Source organism: Hetaerina americana, unplaced genomic scaffold (genome assembly GCF_022747635.1).
Source record: "Hetaerina americana unplaced genomic scaffold, ioHetAmer1.1.p SCAF_3, whole genome shotgun sequence".
Lineage (NCBI taxonomy): Eukaryota > Metazoa > Arthropoda > Insecta > Odonata > Calopterygidae > Hetaerina > Hetaerina americana.
Window position 1 is genome coordinate 94,272,138 of NW_027286874.1, and position 18,258 is coordinate 94,290,395.

Genomic DNA, 18,258 nt, shown 5'->3' on the forward strand with positions numbered 1-18,258 from the left:
AGCAAGACACTCGAGGCACAACGCGGCGACGCTATTATTAAACGCCCGTTGTTTTTATCCACCGCGGGAACCCTCGAATATCGACCGAAACGGTGGTTTTCCCCATCGTCTGAGACAAAAACCACCACCTTCTGTCATTATTAAACCCTCCCCTCAAATACCGAGCGAGTAAGGGTGCAGAGAAAGAAAGGGGGTAGTTTGTTACACTAGTTCAAAATCACCCCCCTTTATTTCCCGTAACAGGTCTTTGTTTAATTGGAACGGCAGCTAGGGGGCTTGAGAAAGGGGAGAAGGGAGGGAACCATTGGAGCAAGAGTGAAGTGGACGTGATTCACATTTCATGAGAGGGAGAGAGACGGATAAACACGTCAGGTGTGGGGCGCGCGTGATAGCGGCGCCCGGTCGCCCCGAGGGGCTTGCCCGGCCGAGGACCCACCACGTGGCCGGCGGGCGCTAGCGACAGTGATCCCTTTCCCGCCGCACCCCACCTGGCGCCGCTTCACACTCGGAGCAAAGCTTTTGTTGCCCCTCGTAGGATTGCGGCGAGAGTGGAGAGCGGGGACTCCATATAACAAAACAGCGAAAAGATTCTGTGCTGCGGCAGACGGGAGGCTGGCGTATCGCTCGAGGACCATTCGGCAAAACCAATCGAGGTTTTAAACGAGGTTCCGCTGGAACAATGGGAGTGTAAACAGGGAACCTGAGAGGAGGATCCCCATCGCGTTAGCTTCTCTCCTCCCCTCCCCCCACTTTGCAACCCCCTTCCCCCATCCTTCCTGTTTACCCGCCGAGTGTTTGCGAGCGACGGGGTTTGTTTTGCGTGTCGCCGCCACCGCTGGGGAAGCGGTTTTGAAAGCCTGGCACCGCACTGTTAAATGTTCCGGGCCGGAGGAGGAGAGGGCGCGGGAAGGATGAAAAGGGGGAAACGGTGGTGGCGGAAGGCAGAAAAAGACTGAAGCGTCGATCACATAATGGAGACGCGGACGCTCTGGGACCGGTGCAGGGAGAATGACTGAGCGGCGTCCCCAGCGGGCGCAAACACGTCGAAGGAAGGAGACGTGAGTATCGAAAAGAGCGGAAGGACACCCCACTGCCCTCGGGAATGCTAGCTGCGAATGAGCAGGCCGTGCGGGGGAGTGTCCTCTGATGCCCTAACGGAGAATCGAGCGTCCGAAGCGACACGGAGAGCGACAGAGAGACTCTCGCTCCCGGAGCCCCGCCGCTCGCCTGCCGGAGAGGCGCACCCGCTACCGAGGTGAATGGTGTTCGGCGGCTCTTCGAGCGCCACCCCACCAGCGAGCCGCTGCACCAGGACCGTCGCTATGGCTCGCCTAGACTACGTGGACCTGTTGCTTCTGCTGCTGCTACTCTTCCTCACCCTCGGAGTGCGGCCCGCCACGGGCAGAGGTGAGTCCAAAAAAGATTCGTGAGACGCTGCTCAGCGAGTTTCGTCCACCGTATGACTAATTTCATTCACTCTCCTCACTCAGTCGAATGTCCACGAGAATCCGCTGCCGCACGCGATTCGTTTATCTCATGGGTTCATCAGAGGATTGAGCCGCTTGACGCCTATATCTGCTAACTGGGAATTCATAAATATTTTGATTAAACATAGGTTGAGAAACGAAACAGTTGTGTAGGTTTTATTACAGATGCTGTGCTCATTGCCATTCCGAGCTTTTTTATGGTTATCATTGCCATTGGTCCGACCAAAATTAGTTTTTATATTTTACATAATAATTATTTTTTTCCATCCTAAAATAACACCTCAAATGTTTTAATAATACATGATGAAAAGTTCCAAAAAACTGTGGGAGACGCCGAGACAGTAACTTTAAACGGAGTTATCCGCTAAGTGCGCATTACAATGCACCAATTTCAGAGTATAAAAATTATTTACCTTGACCGGAAATACTTCATGAACATAAAAATATGCATTATAATCTGTGATTACATTGTTCTCAAATTTCAGTCAACAAAAAGTACTCCCATTGTACATTTAGCTTGATAAAATATCTCCTTCCTTTCTGTTTTAATAGGTCACAGCCATAGAGGAGGAACTTTCGCTGAAAATTCAAAATCACAATTATGATTCATTTGAAAAGGCTTACCGATACGCGAGGGTAGGATTAATGTGGATTTTACAACCGAAGGGCAGGGTAATTAATTTGTGGTGAGAGGTATGTGCCATTAACTCATCTCTGCTCACTATTATTCACTTCTGTCAATTAAGTTTCCCGGTGACAAAAAACAGTATACGTATTTCTGATATCATTCGCCGAATCTTAATTGACGTTACCAAATATCGACGCAAAATCTCCAACAGAATGAGTTTTACTGTATCCTAAAATACAAGCGGAGCATCGTGAGACCTACTGAATCTTAGTGACCTATTCCATTATTTCTATTTGGATCAATAAATCACAAACTGGTTAAGTTGGCAAAATATAGCTAAATAAAATGTTAGAAAAGACATCAGTTGAAAGAGTTTTCTCAGCCTTTTTCAAATATATTCAGTGAAAATTTAAAAAGATATACTATATATACACATAAATGACGTTCTGAAATAAGAAAACTGCTTATTTAGGAGGAAATTAATTTCTGATTCATATAAAATAAACATAATTAAATTAAGAACACGTTTAATTGAAGTTAACTCTCTTTTTAACTAAATTTTTATACTGAACAAGATTTTTCAATATCTTATTAATAAATTGGATTTATTTTTATGTATCATATCTGGTTTTGACTTTTAGGATGAAATTGCATGAGAATCCGTTATTAGTACGCACAATCATGGAATGTTTATTTTATTTTATTATCAACTTTTTATAATTTTCAAAAACTTCCATTAAAAGCAATTTATTCGGCAAATATACTTAACATTCAGAAAAATATAATGCTTTGTCTAAGAATTAATATATGATTTAATGTAAGTGATAAAAATATATTCAAATGTCTAATTAAAAAGTACAGCATACTGTTCTTACAAAAATAATTATCAGATTTGAGACCCATACTTTTTTTAGAATAAGACAGTGTGTTATCCTCTCAACAATTTTGTCCGACGCAATATATGGGTGAAATACTATTCCCCATGCACGTACACAACCAACCGATAAAAAAATCCCCTTGCGGCGGAAATTCGCATTCTTTTGGGGAATATAATTTCATCTCGTGATACATGGATTCCTGTGGGGACGATGCGCTGGGCAATATTTCCACGGCCTTAGGAAACGAACCAATGTTTTCGCCTGCATCCCCGTCGACTCAATATCTTACCTTGTGCATAGATATGGATTTCCACCGATAGCGGAGGTAGGGATGACCTGACAATCCCGGAGTCGAAGGGTGAAAAGGGAAGAGGAGGCGAACGTCGGAGCATGCGTTTTTATTGGCGAAGGAACTCTTCTACCCCCGCTTTGCCGTCGCCCTCTCTCCCCACCTTCTTCGCTCCCCTTCCCGTGGAAAAGGAAGGAAAGGGACCTACCATCCCCTCTCCCAAGCGCCCCACCTTTATCTCCTGCCGGTCTCCCTCCATCTCGTCCCACCTAGCCAATCTCCATCTTCCCTCCCCCTCTGGTCCCGGCGGCATCCCACCTAAGCGTCGTCCGACCGAACGAACTCCTTCTCCCCCCTTCTTCCCCCAAATGGATCCCCCGCCCCCACACAATCCTCACCCCCCCCCCAACACCCACCTACCCCCCCCCCACACGTCCAACACTCCCTCTGAGCCACCCACCCTCCCTCCCTCAAACTCACGCACGAGCACATCCCCCCTTTCAATCATGTGAGTCCTCCCACTCAACCCTCCATCCACCCCTCCACCGGATTCCTCCACCCCCTCCCACCCGCAATTCTCCTTCGGAAGGACTCCGCGGGCACAAACGCACGCATCGAAAGCATCGATGCATCTCCGCCGAATTCCCGTCCAAACCCTCCCTTTCTGTCGGCTCTTTGACTTCCTGCCCCTCGAATTCTCCCTCTCCTCCCCCACCCAACCGCTCGTCCCCCTCCCCTCCCACACCCCGACGGACGCTAACTTTACATTTTGGGGAAATTCGAAAACGGTTCGGATTCCCCGCACGTAAAAACAAAAGCGTGCTTTGATTATGAAAAATTGTGAGGGATAGGAGGTGGGGGTGGCATGGGAGTTAGACGAGTTGAAGCGGGAGTGGAGGGGAGGATGAGGGTGTATTTCGGCGCTACCGGGGACCGCGGTGGTCGGTGGAATGGAAACGCGTTGGGGTGGGAAGGGGGTGGAGCAAAAAGAGACAATGATGATCAATCCCTCGCCCGGAGGAGCGAGGGTCGAACTTCGGCCGGCTCAAGGGAGCAACAAAGCTGTAACAATGAGAGGATGCCGGCCGGCCGTTGGCCGCTTTTTGTGGTCGGATATGAGGAAATGAGGCCGGATTGGGACCGGGAGAGCGGTTTCCAGTTTTGCGTCATTACGTGCTTTTCTTCTCCAACCATAAAAGGCACGTTCTGTGAATAAAAGTGATTCCACCATTTGAGCCGCACGAAATCAATTTTCCAAAACGATTACTTCCATGACCACCTTCGTTCTTCTGGCGCAACAACATAGTCGAGTATTACCTTAATTAATGATTTTGGAGTTAATTGGTGGCCGATCCTTTAAAGCACAATGCTTGCCAATGCATAACAAGCAATGGTATGCTTAGTATATATAAAAGTTAATTTTCCAGCAGTAGGTTTGTTCTCTACGCGTAAAATTTATCTGCAAGTTACCTACGAAATATTTACCAACAAAGAAATTAGCCGAAATGTAAACTTTAAATCATTATCACAACATCCATTAGTAAAAATTCAATTTTATATAAAGAAAAAACCTTTGGGGAAAACATGTAAATGTATTTATGAGACTACTTAGCAAAATATGGTACAATGAGAGGTATCTAATATCATTATCTGTTAAATATCGTCTTGAATTTAATTACCTTTATTTCTTATTGTTATTTATCGTTATTTAAAATGTAAGTTACTTAATTATCATATGTGCATATTCATATACACATACATAACTCAAATGCATCTTATTCAAATTTTGCTTTTTGTTTTAAACTAATCGTTTTTTAAATCCGAGTGTGGCAAAACGTTTAACCAATAGTCAATCAATTAAGAAGTCGGAATGATTTCATACTTGTTAAACAACGTTACTGTAATATTCAAGAAAAAAATTTAAGGCCAAAAATCAATGAGAGTATAAGTTTTTTGAGTAGAATATCAGTTAATCCTACAATACAGCCCACGAACTAATTTTGTGAGGTAACAAACCGCATAATAGGCCAATAACGTTTAATGTGCCTTTTAAATTAACTGTGTATCAACTTTCGTAAATATACCCCAATCATTGAGAATGATAGATTAATGTTATTCCAAGAGCAATTAGATCTCAAGGCTAGTTATTTAGACTTAATACAGTTTCAAGTTTTTTAACAATAGCTTAGCATTATAAAAACGAATGAGTGATAAGATTACCGCCACCAAAATACCGCATCAGGCGTAATTTTCTCGGGAATTACCTCGCTCTTTTAATTACCCCTCTCACTGACTCGTGCCTCGACTCCAATGTAATTAAATTCTGAGCAGTTCTTTTACCGCTACACACGTAATAGAATCTTCTACAAGACCTCAACGCCTCCCCAACTATCTACGGCTCCTTAAACCACTTTCCATCCTGGGTTTCTGTCTGGGCCTAAATTGCTTTTCTTCCTCTCGATATCCTGTTGAACTTAATTTCCTTCCCATCTTCTCTCCACTAATATACCTCATTACTTAAACGCATTTCCTTATGTCGTCACTCTTTACCGATGGTGATAATTACTTCCTAGCTTCATTAAGTAGTTCTGTGTTTGTAAGTAGATACGGAACAGTGAATTTGATAACATTTTCCAGCAGTTGAAAACAACAAAATTGTTCAAAATTTCTGAAAACATAATAAGTTAATAAACATATATAATTTAGGTTTTTATGCCAATTTTTGCCAAACAACCATTTTCTATTATTTACTCGAGTTATCATACTTACCAATAAATAAATTAGATAAATTAGAACGAACACGGTGATTAGTGTACACTTTGGATAATTTAAACAAACCATTTATAAAACGCTATGAGCACAGTGAAGGCTACTCGTTTTATGATTCAAAGAGTACGGGCTTGATTTTAACATTATTTCACTCATTGGCGTTCTTAAATACTTTGATATTTCGTACAAACATATGAGGTACGTAAGTACCTCACACACACATGTCAAGCTAATTTGTTATGGTTAAATTTAGGTAATTAACACCCCAGCTACTAGTCACAATTGGAAATAAAGGTATCTTTTTTCGTAAAAATGAGAATTTTAATATAATAAATTCAAATTTACCGAGGAAAAATGAATTCAAATTCATATTACTTAAATTTAATGCCTACTGGCATGGTAGGAGAGAGTAGAATAATAGAGAGACAAAAAAATTTTATCTGCGTTTCCAACCCTGGAAAGTACAGCGTGGTGATACAGGCAAACAACGAGCAGGAAATTTTTAGGGGGTTGTTAAGGGGAAGCGAAAATGGAATCGGTATTTATAACTCAGGTTCGGTTGTAAATTAGAAAGATTTAATCGTATAAAAACACCCCGTTTTGGTTTTCGCATCCCAAAGGAAAACACATGAGGCGCGTGTTTTACGATACTCCCCTCATGACCGTTTTGCCGCTCTTCCCACGCCCGCCCCTTCCCTCCTCCCACATTACCCTTTCCCAGAACCAATCATTCGCGCATGTGCAAATTAACCCCCCCCCACACACACACACCCCCTCTCTCTCTCCTCGAAACTTTTCACGGATCCTTTTTCGGCTCGGATTCCCTGTCGATTTTCAATATAATTCGATGCCGTCGTCCACTCCGCCCGCACTTGAAATAGGAATGGGGTGTGGAGGAGACCACTCTTGAACTTATGGCCGTGATTAGTGCAGGCAGTGCGAGGGACTCCTTTTTGGCCGAAGAGGGCGGAGACCACGAAGATCGAGGGAGGGAGAGCGAAAAACGGAAGGTAGGGAGTTGAACCAAGTAGCCGTGAGGAGGGAATGGAAGCATCCGACGCGACTCCAACCGAAATTGACATTGTCCAATGTCACGGCTCATTGGTTCCTTTGGAAAATGAAAATCAAGAAAGAAAAGAAAGTTAACCCGATGTGGGGTCGTAGGATCTTGCGGCCGAGCGATTTATTTTTGAATTGTGAAAAGGTGATAGGAGGAAGACTTCGAGAGATGGGTGAGAACGAAGGAAGGTTAAGTTAGCCCTGGACGGGTGTTGGGGAGGGGTTTCAAGGGACAAGTGATCGGGGGAGGGTGCAAGAAAATAGACCACCGTAAATAAAGCGTCGCGGACAAATACGGAGGGCATCAGGAGACGGACAAGGGTGGGGGGCTGTGCAGGCGAAGCGAAGTGGGCGGACGGGAGTTGCGATGGGACGGAGGAGGGAAGGTCTTTTTTGAAGGGGTGGTGGTGGGAAGGGAGGGAGGCGGAAACGGAAGAGGCGGGTCCAAGGTGGTAAACCGTGGGAGCTATCGAGTGGAAGAGACAGAGAAGGAGGAGATTGGCCCAAGAGACGGGAGCCGCAACGGGGAGGGTCACATCGTGGGAATAAGCGGGGATGGGAGGGCGAGGATGAGGGCCGGTCGGGATGGGCACACCGTGTCGTGATGACGACACGGTGCGAGAAAGGTGACTCGTTGGAGTGAAACGGCGTCGGGGGTGCGCTAAATCTCTTCCCGTACACCGAATTCGGTATTGTGGCTAAAATCATTCTCCACGAATCAATTTTTAGCGTGCATGCATTTATGGGGTTGTTGTATTTCAATGCCAACTGCTGTGAAATTGAGTTTCCAATCCGGGAAATGCATATATTTTTATGTGTTTCCCCTCGATTCGTTTTTGAGATCACGGTTCGTCGCAGTCCATGGGCTCGGAATGATGCAACTGTCCAATCAAAAAGGGAAACCTATGACATTTCAAGTAATTGAAAGGGAATTTAGATTCTATATTTTATTGAAAGAAAAATATTTTGACACAGCCAAATAAGAACAACAAATGTTTTCATTTAGTGTTCAATCACGTACCAATGCATAAAAATTCGTCTTTTATTTGAAATTATTTGGAGGGTCCACTCCATTACTGACATTAGTCCTTACGAACAGCTCTTAGAACCCTCCATGGAATAAAAATGATAAATAATGGTAATTTTGAGGATAGAAAATATGCAGTGTGCAAATTAATTAATTTTTACGGACTATCAATTGCGAGTAACAATCGGCTGATTTAAATGCTGTACTATGTTTGATGGGATTTTATAGTACTATTTCCTTTATGACTTTCGTTGATTTTCGATGCAGAGATTTAAAGCAATTATGAAAGGTTTTTTCTTTCAACGCATTATCTGTAGGTACAGCTTAATTGCAAATATATGGAATTAACCTATTTTTTTATCACTTAGCCTTGGTCCTTCTGTCAGAGTCAGCTGAAGACGCATTAGGCACTCCCATTTCGCGGAGAATCGCTTAATGAATAAAAATATCTGTCCAGCATTGCCCATTCTCGGTGCGAACGCAATATTCTACGTGATAGGAAACTATTCCACGGCAAATTCAATACTGACTTATCACACAATTCAATTGCTAACTCTTGCGAATTCCTAAGAGGAAAATCCGGAATTGGAAGTTATAACTTAAAGAGGTTGTGTGGATTCAAGCGTCGCGGTCCCTTAAGAAGGTGATGCAGGCTTTATTATATTCAGGAACGGACAAAGGATGTCAACAAAGAAAGGGAGCCACTTTTCCTTGAAGATGACGGGTGGAGTATAACGTCCACGGGTCATCTCGGGAGAGAATAAAAGGGCAGAAGAGGGTGAGGGTTGATTTCTGTTGACAAAAAAAGACAAAGCGAACGGTGGAATCTATGGGGAGCAGTGCACCAAGGGGCACGGGTGGACCTCTATGGAGCAGGGAAAGGTGAGGGCCATTTTATTTCTGCTGGAGGGCGTGGGTGGCGAGGGGTATGTGGAGGTGGGGGTAGGAGAAGGTAGGGCCGCGCGACCGGAATCTTTGATTTAGTCCCCCATCCTAATGCGACGGGGGCGACGTCCGGGGGATTCTCCGGAGTTATCCTTCGGGATTGGAGGGCGAAAGAAAAGCTCGCTGAGTCACCCGATTTTCTGACCTGAGGGATTTCAGGAATAAAGGGAATTCAACGACGTCCAGTGGAACATCGAGGTTACTTATTGTTGAGTTGGCCCGAAGCATTCAATCGTGCCCGAATAGGACACTCCTCTCCTCCCTCCCCCCTCCCAAACCATCCTGCCACCTCATGCGGGATCTTTATTTATTTGAATTATTCCCAGGTCACCGCTTAATTTACCAGCTCGCTGGGGTAAGATGGTGGTTTGTGGAAGTTCACGGTATTGGAATCAGAGGGCAGCGTCTCGAATGAAATGGTGAAGGGCAGACGAATAGAGACGAAGAGAGGCGAAGGAAGTAAAGGGAAATATATGAGGAGGAAAGCATATTTTGAGGCAGTGAATCATATGTTAAGAAAAATATGGAGAATTATTAGCAGTTTTCAATAAGGAATGGTCATAATTTTTCATTCGTAAAATTGATTATGCAAATATTATATTGCATACTATATTGTTAGTTTAATGTGTTTTGTATAGGTGGTACACGTTGAATTGATTTGAGTACGTGGCTGTCTTTGCAAGTTGAAACGTTCAGTTCATCTACGGCAACGACGGAGGAAACACGCGACCCTGCATTGAAATTTTACTTTCGCCTAAATAATCGTCAGCTTGGGCATGCGCAATGTTACAGGAGGTTTAAATGGAGTCTATTCTTACCAATAGGACAGCTGAAAGATGGTTTTAAAAGCTTAAAGAGCGGAGAGAATTTTAAATGAAGGTGGACTCGGAGATCCAGTCCCCTCTCTTACGGAAGTAAACATTGACGTCGCTACTGTTCTTGTGAGAGATCACCGGATAGCGTTCAGCACTATCAAAAATGTTGAAAATTTAATTTAGTGCCACCCATAGAATAAATTTCATATTAGACGTGTTTTTTGCGTTTAAATCTGCAAAAATCATATCAAAATTATGATTATATCACGACAATCAATAGGAAAATAATATTTATTCCTATTCATCATCATAAGAACACTTAGGCAAACGGAACTTGTTTCAACTTAAAACAGCTGTTACTGAAGCAAGACTGGAGTCAAATCAATGAAGATTGTACCACATATATTATACATTAAGCTAGACACATGGTATAAAATGAAGGTTTTGCAAAGTAGATTTTGTAAATAAAATAAAGAACAGTCCTCGCAGAATGTGCTTGGTTGTCAAGGTAAAAAGAGAATATCACACTAAGGATGTAGAACTTATTAAATTATTGCAGAAAACCTGAACAAAGGCTTTGAGAAAAGTGTGTTTTTTTGTAAATCTAAGTAATACACATAAAGACTAATTGTTAGAGTAAACGGGACAATAATTTTTATTTTCCTTCAAATTATAGTCGATGCTTGCGATAGTATTTTAGGAGGCAGGGTTTTTTAAATATATTTTACAGTTTCTTAATATTATGGTAAATATTGGAATTTTGATAGAATTATGATCTTACGGCTAGTAGTATTGGATAAATGAAAAACTCCACTAGCTGTAAAAGGTTTACCTTTCTAAACAAAGAACAAATGAGATTAGTTGGCTAACGCCACAAAGTCAATGATGGGGTAAAAGGTAAAAAGGGAAGGGATACGAAAGGTGAATACGAATACGCGTATTTCGGCCACAAAGTACGCGTACTTTTCGGCCAGCGTACTAAAGATGAATCGTCACGACAACACAAGTCGCAGTGAGAAAGGGTAAGGGCAATCCGAAGTATATATAGTATAGTGTAAAATGTGGGGGGAGGGGGTGTTGGGGTGGGTCAAAGGGACCGGAGCCAATAGACTAAGCTGATAGTTGAGGAGATTGTAAAGATAGGTTATGTAGTGAAGGGGAGGGGTAATCGCACGATCAAGTAAATGACCGTCGCAAAGAGGGGGGAGGGGAGAAGTGAAGGGGAAGCTTAGCAGAAACGTTGGGCGTGTGTTGGTGGGGGAGGGAGAAGTGAAAGGCAACCTACAGAAAAATGACCTTTGAGGAAGGGGGAAAAATGTTACAGAGAATGAAGGGAATACCTCAAAATCGGGGAATTGACAGTTTGGGAAAGGGAAAAGTGAAGGGATGAGAAGTACAAACGTTGAAGAGACTGTAGGTTCAAAATGAATAAGGGCTAGCTTAAATTTAACAGGGAGAAAAGCGAGGAATATGAAATAGGTCCTGTGTCGCTGTTTAGGAGATTACCTCTGTGTCTGAAAATTAAAATGCTCTCATAAGCGTCAAGTAAATTATTCATTGATTGTTTTAGGAGATTTAAATTGTCTTTTGTCATGTGGTGTCCAGTTTCAATTAAATGCTCTGCCATACTGGATTTATCTGGTTTATTGTGTTTGTAGTGGGAGTAGTGTTCTTTATATCTAGTAAGAATTTTTCTGCGTGTTTGGCCTACGTAAGAAGCTTGGCAAGTCCCACAGTTGATTTGGTAAATGCCCGACTTTTCAGTAGTAGGTGTTTTGTCTTTGGTTTCCAAGATAAGATGAATTCCAATATTTATACAGTTTTTAGTAATTTTTCCCATTTTCTCATATATGCATTGGACAAAGAAAGTACCATACTTCAGGATTTTTCTTTGAGTTTACCATTTTTTATTACAGTTTATAGTATTATGTGAGCACCATATTTAATTGAGGCCTAATTAGGTTTCGCTATTCACTATTTAGTGACGGTTCAACATTTCAATTACTATTCTGTTTGGAGTTTTCTTTTCTATTACTATTCTTTTTTTCCACTATGTGATTGAAAAGAAGATTAAAATTTTTTTGTGTTTATATCGCGTATGTGTATTTCCACGTTGCTTTACCATCTCTGACTGAAAAGCACAGAAACTGTTGCCCCAGTGCTATGGACCTACAAGGAAGAAATTTTAGAAAACACGACCTTAAGATTTTCAACATTAATTTCGCCGTCCTCTGATGTCGATTGGTGGATCTGATTCATTTTACTTCATAATAACATCACCACTTTCGTTTTATACTTGACAGTAAGCACACTGAGATATTCTTTCTATAATTAAATATGAGACAAGTGCGTGAATTGAATTAACGTGTAATAATCACTGTTCTAACATAAATTCATAATTTTAAGCATTTCAAATAATTTATAAATCCTGACAGTTGAGCTAGGGAACCGCTGCCGAACATATAGGATGAGTGCTAGCATGTTCACGGTAATAGCGAATTTGTTTTATTGCCCTCCAGGACTTCGGAAGGAGATAAAGTATCTCGCTAGGTGGAAGAGCTAGGGGGAGGTGCACGAAGACCTCTTACCCGGTGGAGGAATTGGAAGCGATGAAAATAATGTGGATTTTCTCCTGTCCCCCCTCCCTCCCCCCAAGGCCGGGAGGGAGCCGAAAACAGAGTGCAAAGGGCGCCAAAAAGAGTTGAAAATGGAGAAAGTAATGGAGATAAAGGGAAAGACGTTGTAAGTGGAGGGAGAAGGAAGGTTGGGGGTTTCTGGGGTCGGGCGTTTGGCGATGAAGAAAACGAACCCTCAGCCCACGCCCGCTGGCCGATGGAATACGTAGGTGATGATGGGTGGGTATAAAAGAGAGACCGACGGTGCTTTAGAGCACGTTCTGCTCCGTCAAGCCCATTTCTTCGGGCCAGGCTGCTCGAAAGATGCGAAAGAAAAATATTTTCCACCCAGTGAAAGAAAAGGGATATAATTTCTACTTCCATTGGTAACCTACACAAACGAAACAAGCGCCTTTATGATTTTACATCCCTCGGATATAATTGACGTCCACCCTTTCTGAAAATTTTTTATTAACAGAGGAAGTCACCGTGAAATTTCACAAGTCACACCAGGTTCATAATATTATGATATAATTTCCTCGTCTGAAATTCATATTAAGGTTACGTATTAGTACCCTTTTGAACATTGGCTACGAGGAAAGATATTGTGATATTTAAATTGTACAAGTACGAAAATAAATAACTAGTGAGGCACGATTTCAACAGTATGTACTTTCCGAAACTGTCTTCTTAGTAGATTTAAATTTTGATTTCAAATCTGATAAATACTATTTTGAGATTTAAACTATGCTCCCGCTCATAACTAATTCTCGCGTTTTATAATTACCCAGAAAAAATTAATTGGGCCTCAAAAAAACACTAATTTCTTTAAAAACCTAATTTGTATTTTATGAAACTTTATCTCCTCTTCTCCTCTTCTGGTCTCCGCCAGTAAATGCGATAATAAACCAAGTTGTATAACAGTTCAAGAAAAAATTGAGATTGTCCTTCAAATAGCTATTGCGCCATGAACTAGTTTTACATTCTCTCAAATATTAGTCGTCAGATACAAACCCCATCATATTATTTAAAAAATTAATTGTTACTTAGCAAAATCGCTAATAAGATAGAAGGAAAATGATGCAATTTTTAAAGGGATTCCCTCACAAAGGTAAGAGAACCAACGTTAAGTTACAAGTTCTGGTGATTTTTCTTGTGTATTTTGGTGATTCCCAAGTTTTCCTCTTGGCAAGGTCGAATACGGAAATTTGTAATTGGAGATCCATTGACCCAATTAAGAATCGGCAATCTAAATCGGTAAATATAACTCTCTCTTGCACTTATTCATCTCAAAATTCAAAGGTAAAATTGAGAGGTCAAATAGAAAAACAAAGTACTGAATATTATGTGTAAATTTTACTTAGCTAGATTTTACTAACTCCAATTTCATTTAAAATTAAAACTAATCTATTTAGGATTATCTCCCAACTATTATATTTCTGAGCACAAAGACATTTTGTGACATATATTTGAAAATATACCCGTATCGTGCATTTCCAAACCTATAAAAAAAAATTCTCGAAAATATTTTAAAATCTACTAGCATGAACAACCAATTATCAATTAGATAATTAGGATATTTTTATTTAGGACCCTTTTTGTAGTTATCACGCGCGACTGATTTGCGGAGTAATATGAGATATATATTCGAGTTGGGAAGAAAAATTACTGAATGACAATGAATTGAAATTACTGATGACTAAGTGACCATTAAAACTATCGAATACGCGTATTAATCTGAGTTTATAATATGACCATTATCCATCGATGTACCTTTTATATTGACGCGACAAGAGGTTTATAGTAATCTCTATAGAGCATACGAGGGTGGTCTGAAAAGTTTTAAGATACAAGATATTTTTTCTGAATTTTTCTGAGGTCGGAAACGTTTCAGACCACCCTCGTAAGCCTGTATAAAGGCTCATAAGGACTATTCTTGAGGCGGTAAGGTACAGGGTTCGTCCGGAAAATAAGTGTACTGAGCTCAGGAAAAAAATGTATTACACTTTTACATATCTTAAGCTAATATTCCTCAAAATAGGACCCTTGTGAGTCGATACACTTGTTCCAGCGGCGTTCCCATTCCTGGAACGCTCCCGCGAAGGCATCATCGGGAACCTCTCGAAGACCCGTCGTCGACCTCTTCTCTGCCCTCCACGAACATCTTGTGCCACCGAAAGATCATGTTTCTGGACATGGCTGACTCCCCGTAAGCCTGGTTAATCATACCGACAGTTTCGGTAGACGATTTCCCAAGCTTTACCGCAAATTTGATGGAATATGCTGCTCCAAAAACTTCGGCATCGCGTTCCGTGACGCGGGTCGAGCGTGGAGGTTCGCGTTAACAGAGCTCCTCACTACACCACAGCTCAGAGCCGACTGCCTTTTTCAGCGTCGCTTGCCAACATACCCCCCTCCAATCGCAGCCCGTCAGAGCGGTGATGGGCGCGCCTGGAGCGGCGCGCCCAGCCCAGGAGTCAGTACACTTATTTTCCGGACGAACCCTGTATGTAAGAAAAAACTGCTCGACGAAGCGCACTGTACCAAAGTGTCTTCCATTCTTTCATTCCAAACCATCTCGATGGTTATTAACTTTTGTGGACGCATGAAAAACCAATACCAAGCGGGATTACCATGACAAGCCACCACAGTAACTTAGCCGGAAGTTTGGCCACGGCTAAAGCGAGGAAGAACAGAACATAGACCACTTCGTCCACTACTCCTGTTTGTATCCATACTCCGATCGTAGATGGCGAAAAGATAAACAAATGAAGAGGACAGCGAGAATAAGTGAGGAAAACAACGGAGGGCAGCGGTTAAGCGGAACGAAAGGACGTATGAGGACGGAGAGGAGGATAAAGGGAAAGCGTGGGAGGGAGAAAGAACCTTAGAAGATGCAGGGAAAACAAACAGATTTGAACGCTGTAGGACTCGTAAAACACGTGAACAGAAACAAAATTCCGCGACAAGAAATTTCCACAAATAACTTCCTCGAATCTTTCGTTTCTCCTCCCCAACTCCGCACCCATCGGAGGGGAAAACCATCCCACTCCTCTCCACCTCTTTCTTTCTCCCAGTCTTCTCTTCCTTTTCTTCTCATTCCCCTCCTCCCCGGCCCACATCCTTGCACCCCCATCCCTCCCACTCTGATTGCCCCCCGCCGTGAATTATCGATGATCCCCCCGAGGGGGTGGAAGGAATGGGAGACACGGGAGAGGGTTCCTTCCGACTCTTTTCCCACCCGTCTCCCGCCCGTCCACCTGAACCCCGTCTTGCCGGGGCGCCGCATCTCTGCGACGACCCATGCCCCGGCGGCCGCACCAACGATGTGAGCAAAATAAAAATCTCATATTCATGCTGGAGGGTACATGTAGCGGGGGAAAGGGCACACGAAGAATCGAAACGCTTCATGCAGGACGTGAGGAAAGGAGAAAACACGAGGCGTCTCAAATAGAAAAAAAATCACGCTTCCTTGAAATACGAGGTTAGGATAAAAAAAGGGAGGGAAGGATGAAATGCGGTGTGAGTTCTGGTTTCAGTCCGTGGACAGGGTGAAATGATGGGGCTGTAAAATTCCAGACCTCGCGTAAGAAATTGGAAACGATAAAAGGAGGTCCTATCCGCTGAGAAACCAGAAAGGAAGCTGGGAAATTGGAGAAATGAGATGTTCAGGGTGGAGAGGAATTTTCCAGCTATTTTCTTCTCACTTCCTTGTTTCCGTTTTCAAATAAAATAACACGATAGCAATATTCCTCAATCTTTTGTGCCTAATTTTAAAAATCAATGCATGGCCTCTGACGTTGAATCTATAGTTAGATTTCTGCAGTCATTATAAAGAAAACCAATTTGTGACCAAAATATTTGCATGATCTCAAAGGGATTATTTGGGACTGCTTGATCGGTGTTACGAGTCTTTTTTTATTCCTTTCAAATATTCAGGAGTTGCGGAAAAATTATCTTCCAGAAAGTTTGCTTTTTGTCTACTGATTTTTTGTGTTAATAGTTTTGGTGAGTTGAAAAGATTTGCAAAGTAATAACTATCTATATTCGATAATTTTAAATTAAATTGTGAAGTTTTTAAACTTTTGCACGGCCTGTACTTTGACTCCTGAAATTCTATATTTTGAGATAATTTTGTACGACAATTTTTAATGCTTTCACGCGTCTATATAAAATATTTTCCTAACTTGCCCTTGGTAGTTAAGAGACAAACTATGTGATTAATAGCGCTCAAAACAGTGAAAACTAAGAACTAAGAGAGACCATGGATAAGTTGAATCATTTTTCGCATGCTTTAAGTAAATTAGTGATCATAAGATCACGCAGCCGCCAGCTTTTTTGTTGACTTCTTTTTCTAATTATTGTAGTACTACAGCAGAATAAATTAGGTTGTGTACGTTGACGTTATGCCAATACGGTTGAAAAAATTGTTGAACAGAGAGACTTGGATAATCGACTGTAAAAACTTCATTGATGATCTGAAGTACATAGTCATGGCCGAACTTTTTTGAAGCCCAGAGGCCTTATAAACGTATTAAAAACGTATCAAGAGAATGTTTATATTAAGTCAAGCAAGTGATGGTAGGATCATTATGTTTAGTTTATGGATGTCCTTAACATATTCTTTATTTTATGATGCGTTCATTGGATATATTACTCCACAGGCAAAAATATGTTCAATGATGTACATGGGGTCATGACTCGTAGAATTGGTTGACGGTAGTTCTCAAAGTCGTCCAGTAGGCACCAATTCTTTCCATCCGTCATAGTTCCTGGTGTTTAAGTATTTTTTTACCTAATTCTCTTCATTCATATTTGGCCTTCCTCTGAAATTCTTCTGTCAATTATGGTCTTCAACAAACTTATGTCCTTTTGGTTGTGTATAATAGATTTTCTAATAAAATATCGAAAATAAATTGGATTCAAATTGCTGAAGATGAGAGCCTGGGCAGTATGAGTAGTTAAATAGGCGATTCGCAGATTACGCTGTTAGCACATTATTGTGATAACAATCTCCTAAGCAAAAGTGTAACACATAGACACCCATTGTTTATAATGCAATTTTTGTATGATGCGACTGACTTAACATAAGTGGGAGTCGAGTGGAATCGAGATAATTCCTTTTTCACTCATTATGTATCCGTTAGCACAGAAAATGATTCATTATTCATAAAATTCATATTATTCGTACAATAGCTTTGTTTCATATCTTTTATTATTCTGAAAATATACTTCACTATATATGCCTGCAAAAATTGACAGTTATTCAAATAGTCCTTGTCGTATACTTTACGGTATTAGACTTCACTTCGTGAAATTGTGCGATGTTCATATTAAAGGAGTTTGCAATTCTGTAGAATATTACAAACTCCTTCGCGCGAAGTCTTATAACATTTTATTATATCAATTGAAAATATTTTCTGGTAATTGGACGATAGTTTCATATTTTAAAAATTTCTGTTTACTATTTGTCGTGTAGTTATATTGGAAAGTTGTTTTGTCTTTACGCATCGATACATATCGTTTTTTTTTATTTTTACGGCTATATGCCAAAAATGTTTTTTTCTTAACACCATATTAACTCATGCGAAAATGAGCTCGCCTGCCGCATCAGAAACTAGATACAGCTACAAGAACGGGGTACATCCAAACTAGGCTTCATCAACGAGTAGGCGACTGGTTGAAAAATGAGAGAGGGGTCGCGTAACCGCTTGGGTGCTTGTTACTGGTGCGGGCTAAAAATTAA

At 41.5% G+C, this 18,258-nt stretch overlaps 1 protein-coding gene across 1 annotated transcript in view; it reads left to right on the forward strand.

Annotated features, from left to right (window-relative positions):
- The first annotated feature begins 460 nt into the window (after positions 1–460).
- LOC139690681 (uncharacterized) overlaps positions 461–18,258 on the forward strand; it is a 103,650-nt gene continuing 85,852 nt past the window's right edge. The window contains exon 1 of the mRNA XM_071588179.1: positions 461–1,407. Within this exon, the coding sequence (XP_071444280.1) occupies positions 1,260–1,407 (148 nt within the window). The 5' untranslated portion in view covers positions 461–1,259. The remainder of the gene's footprint in view (positions 1,408–18,258) is intronic.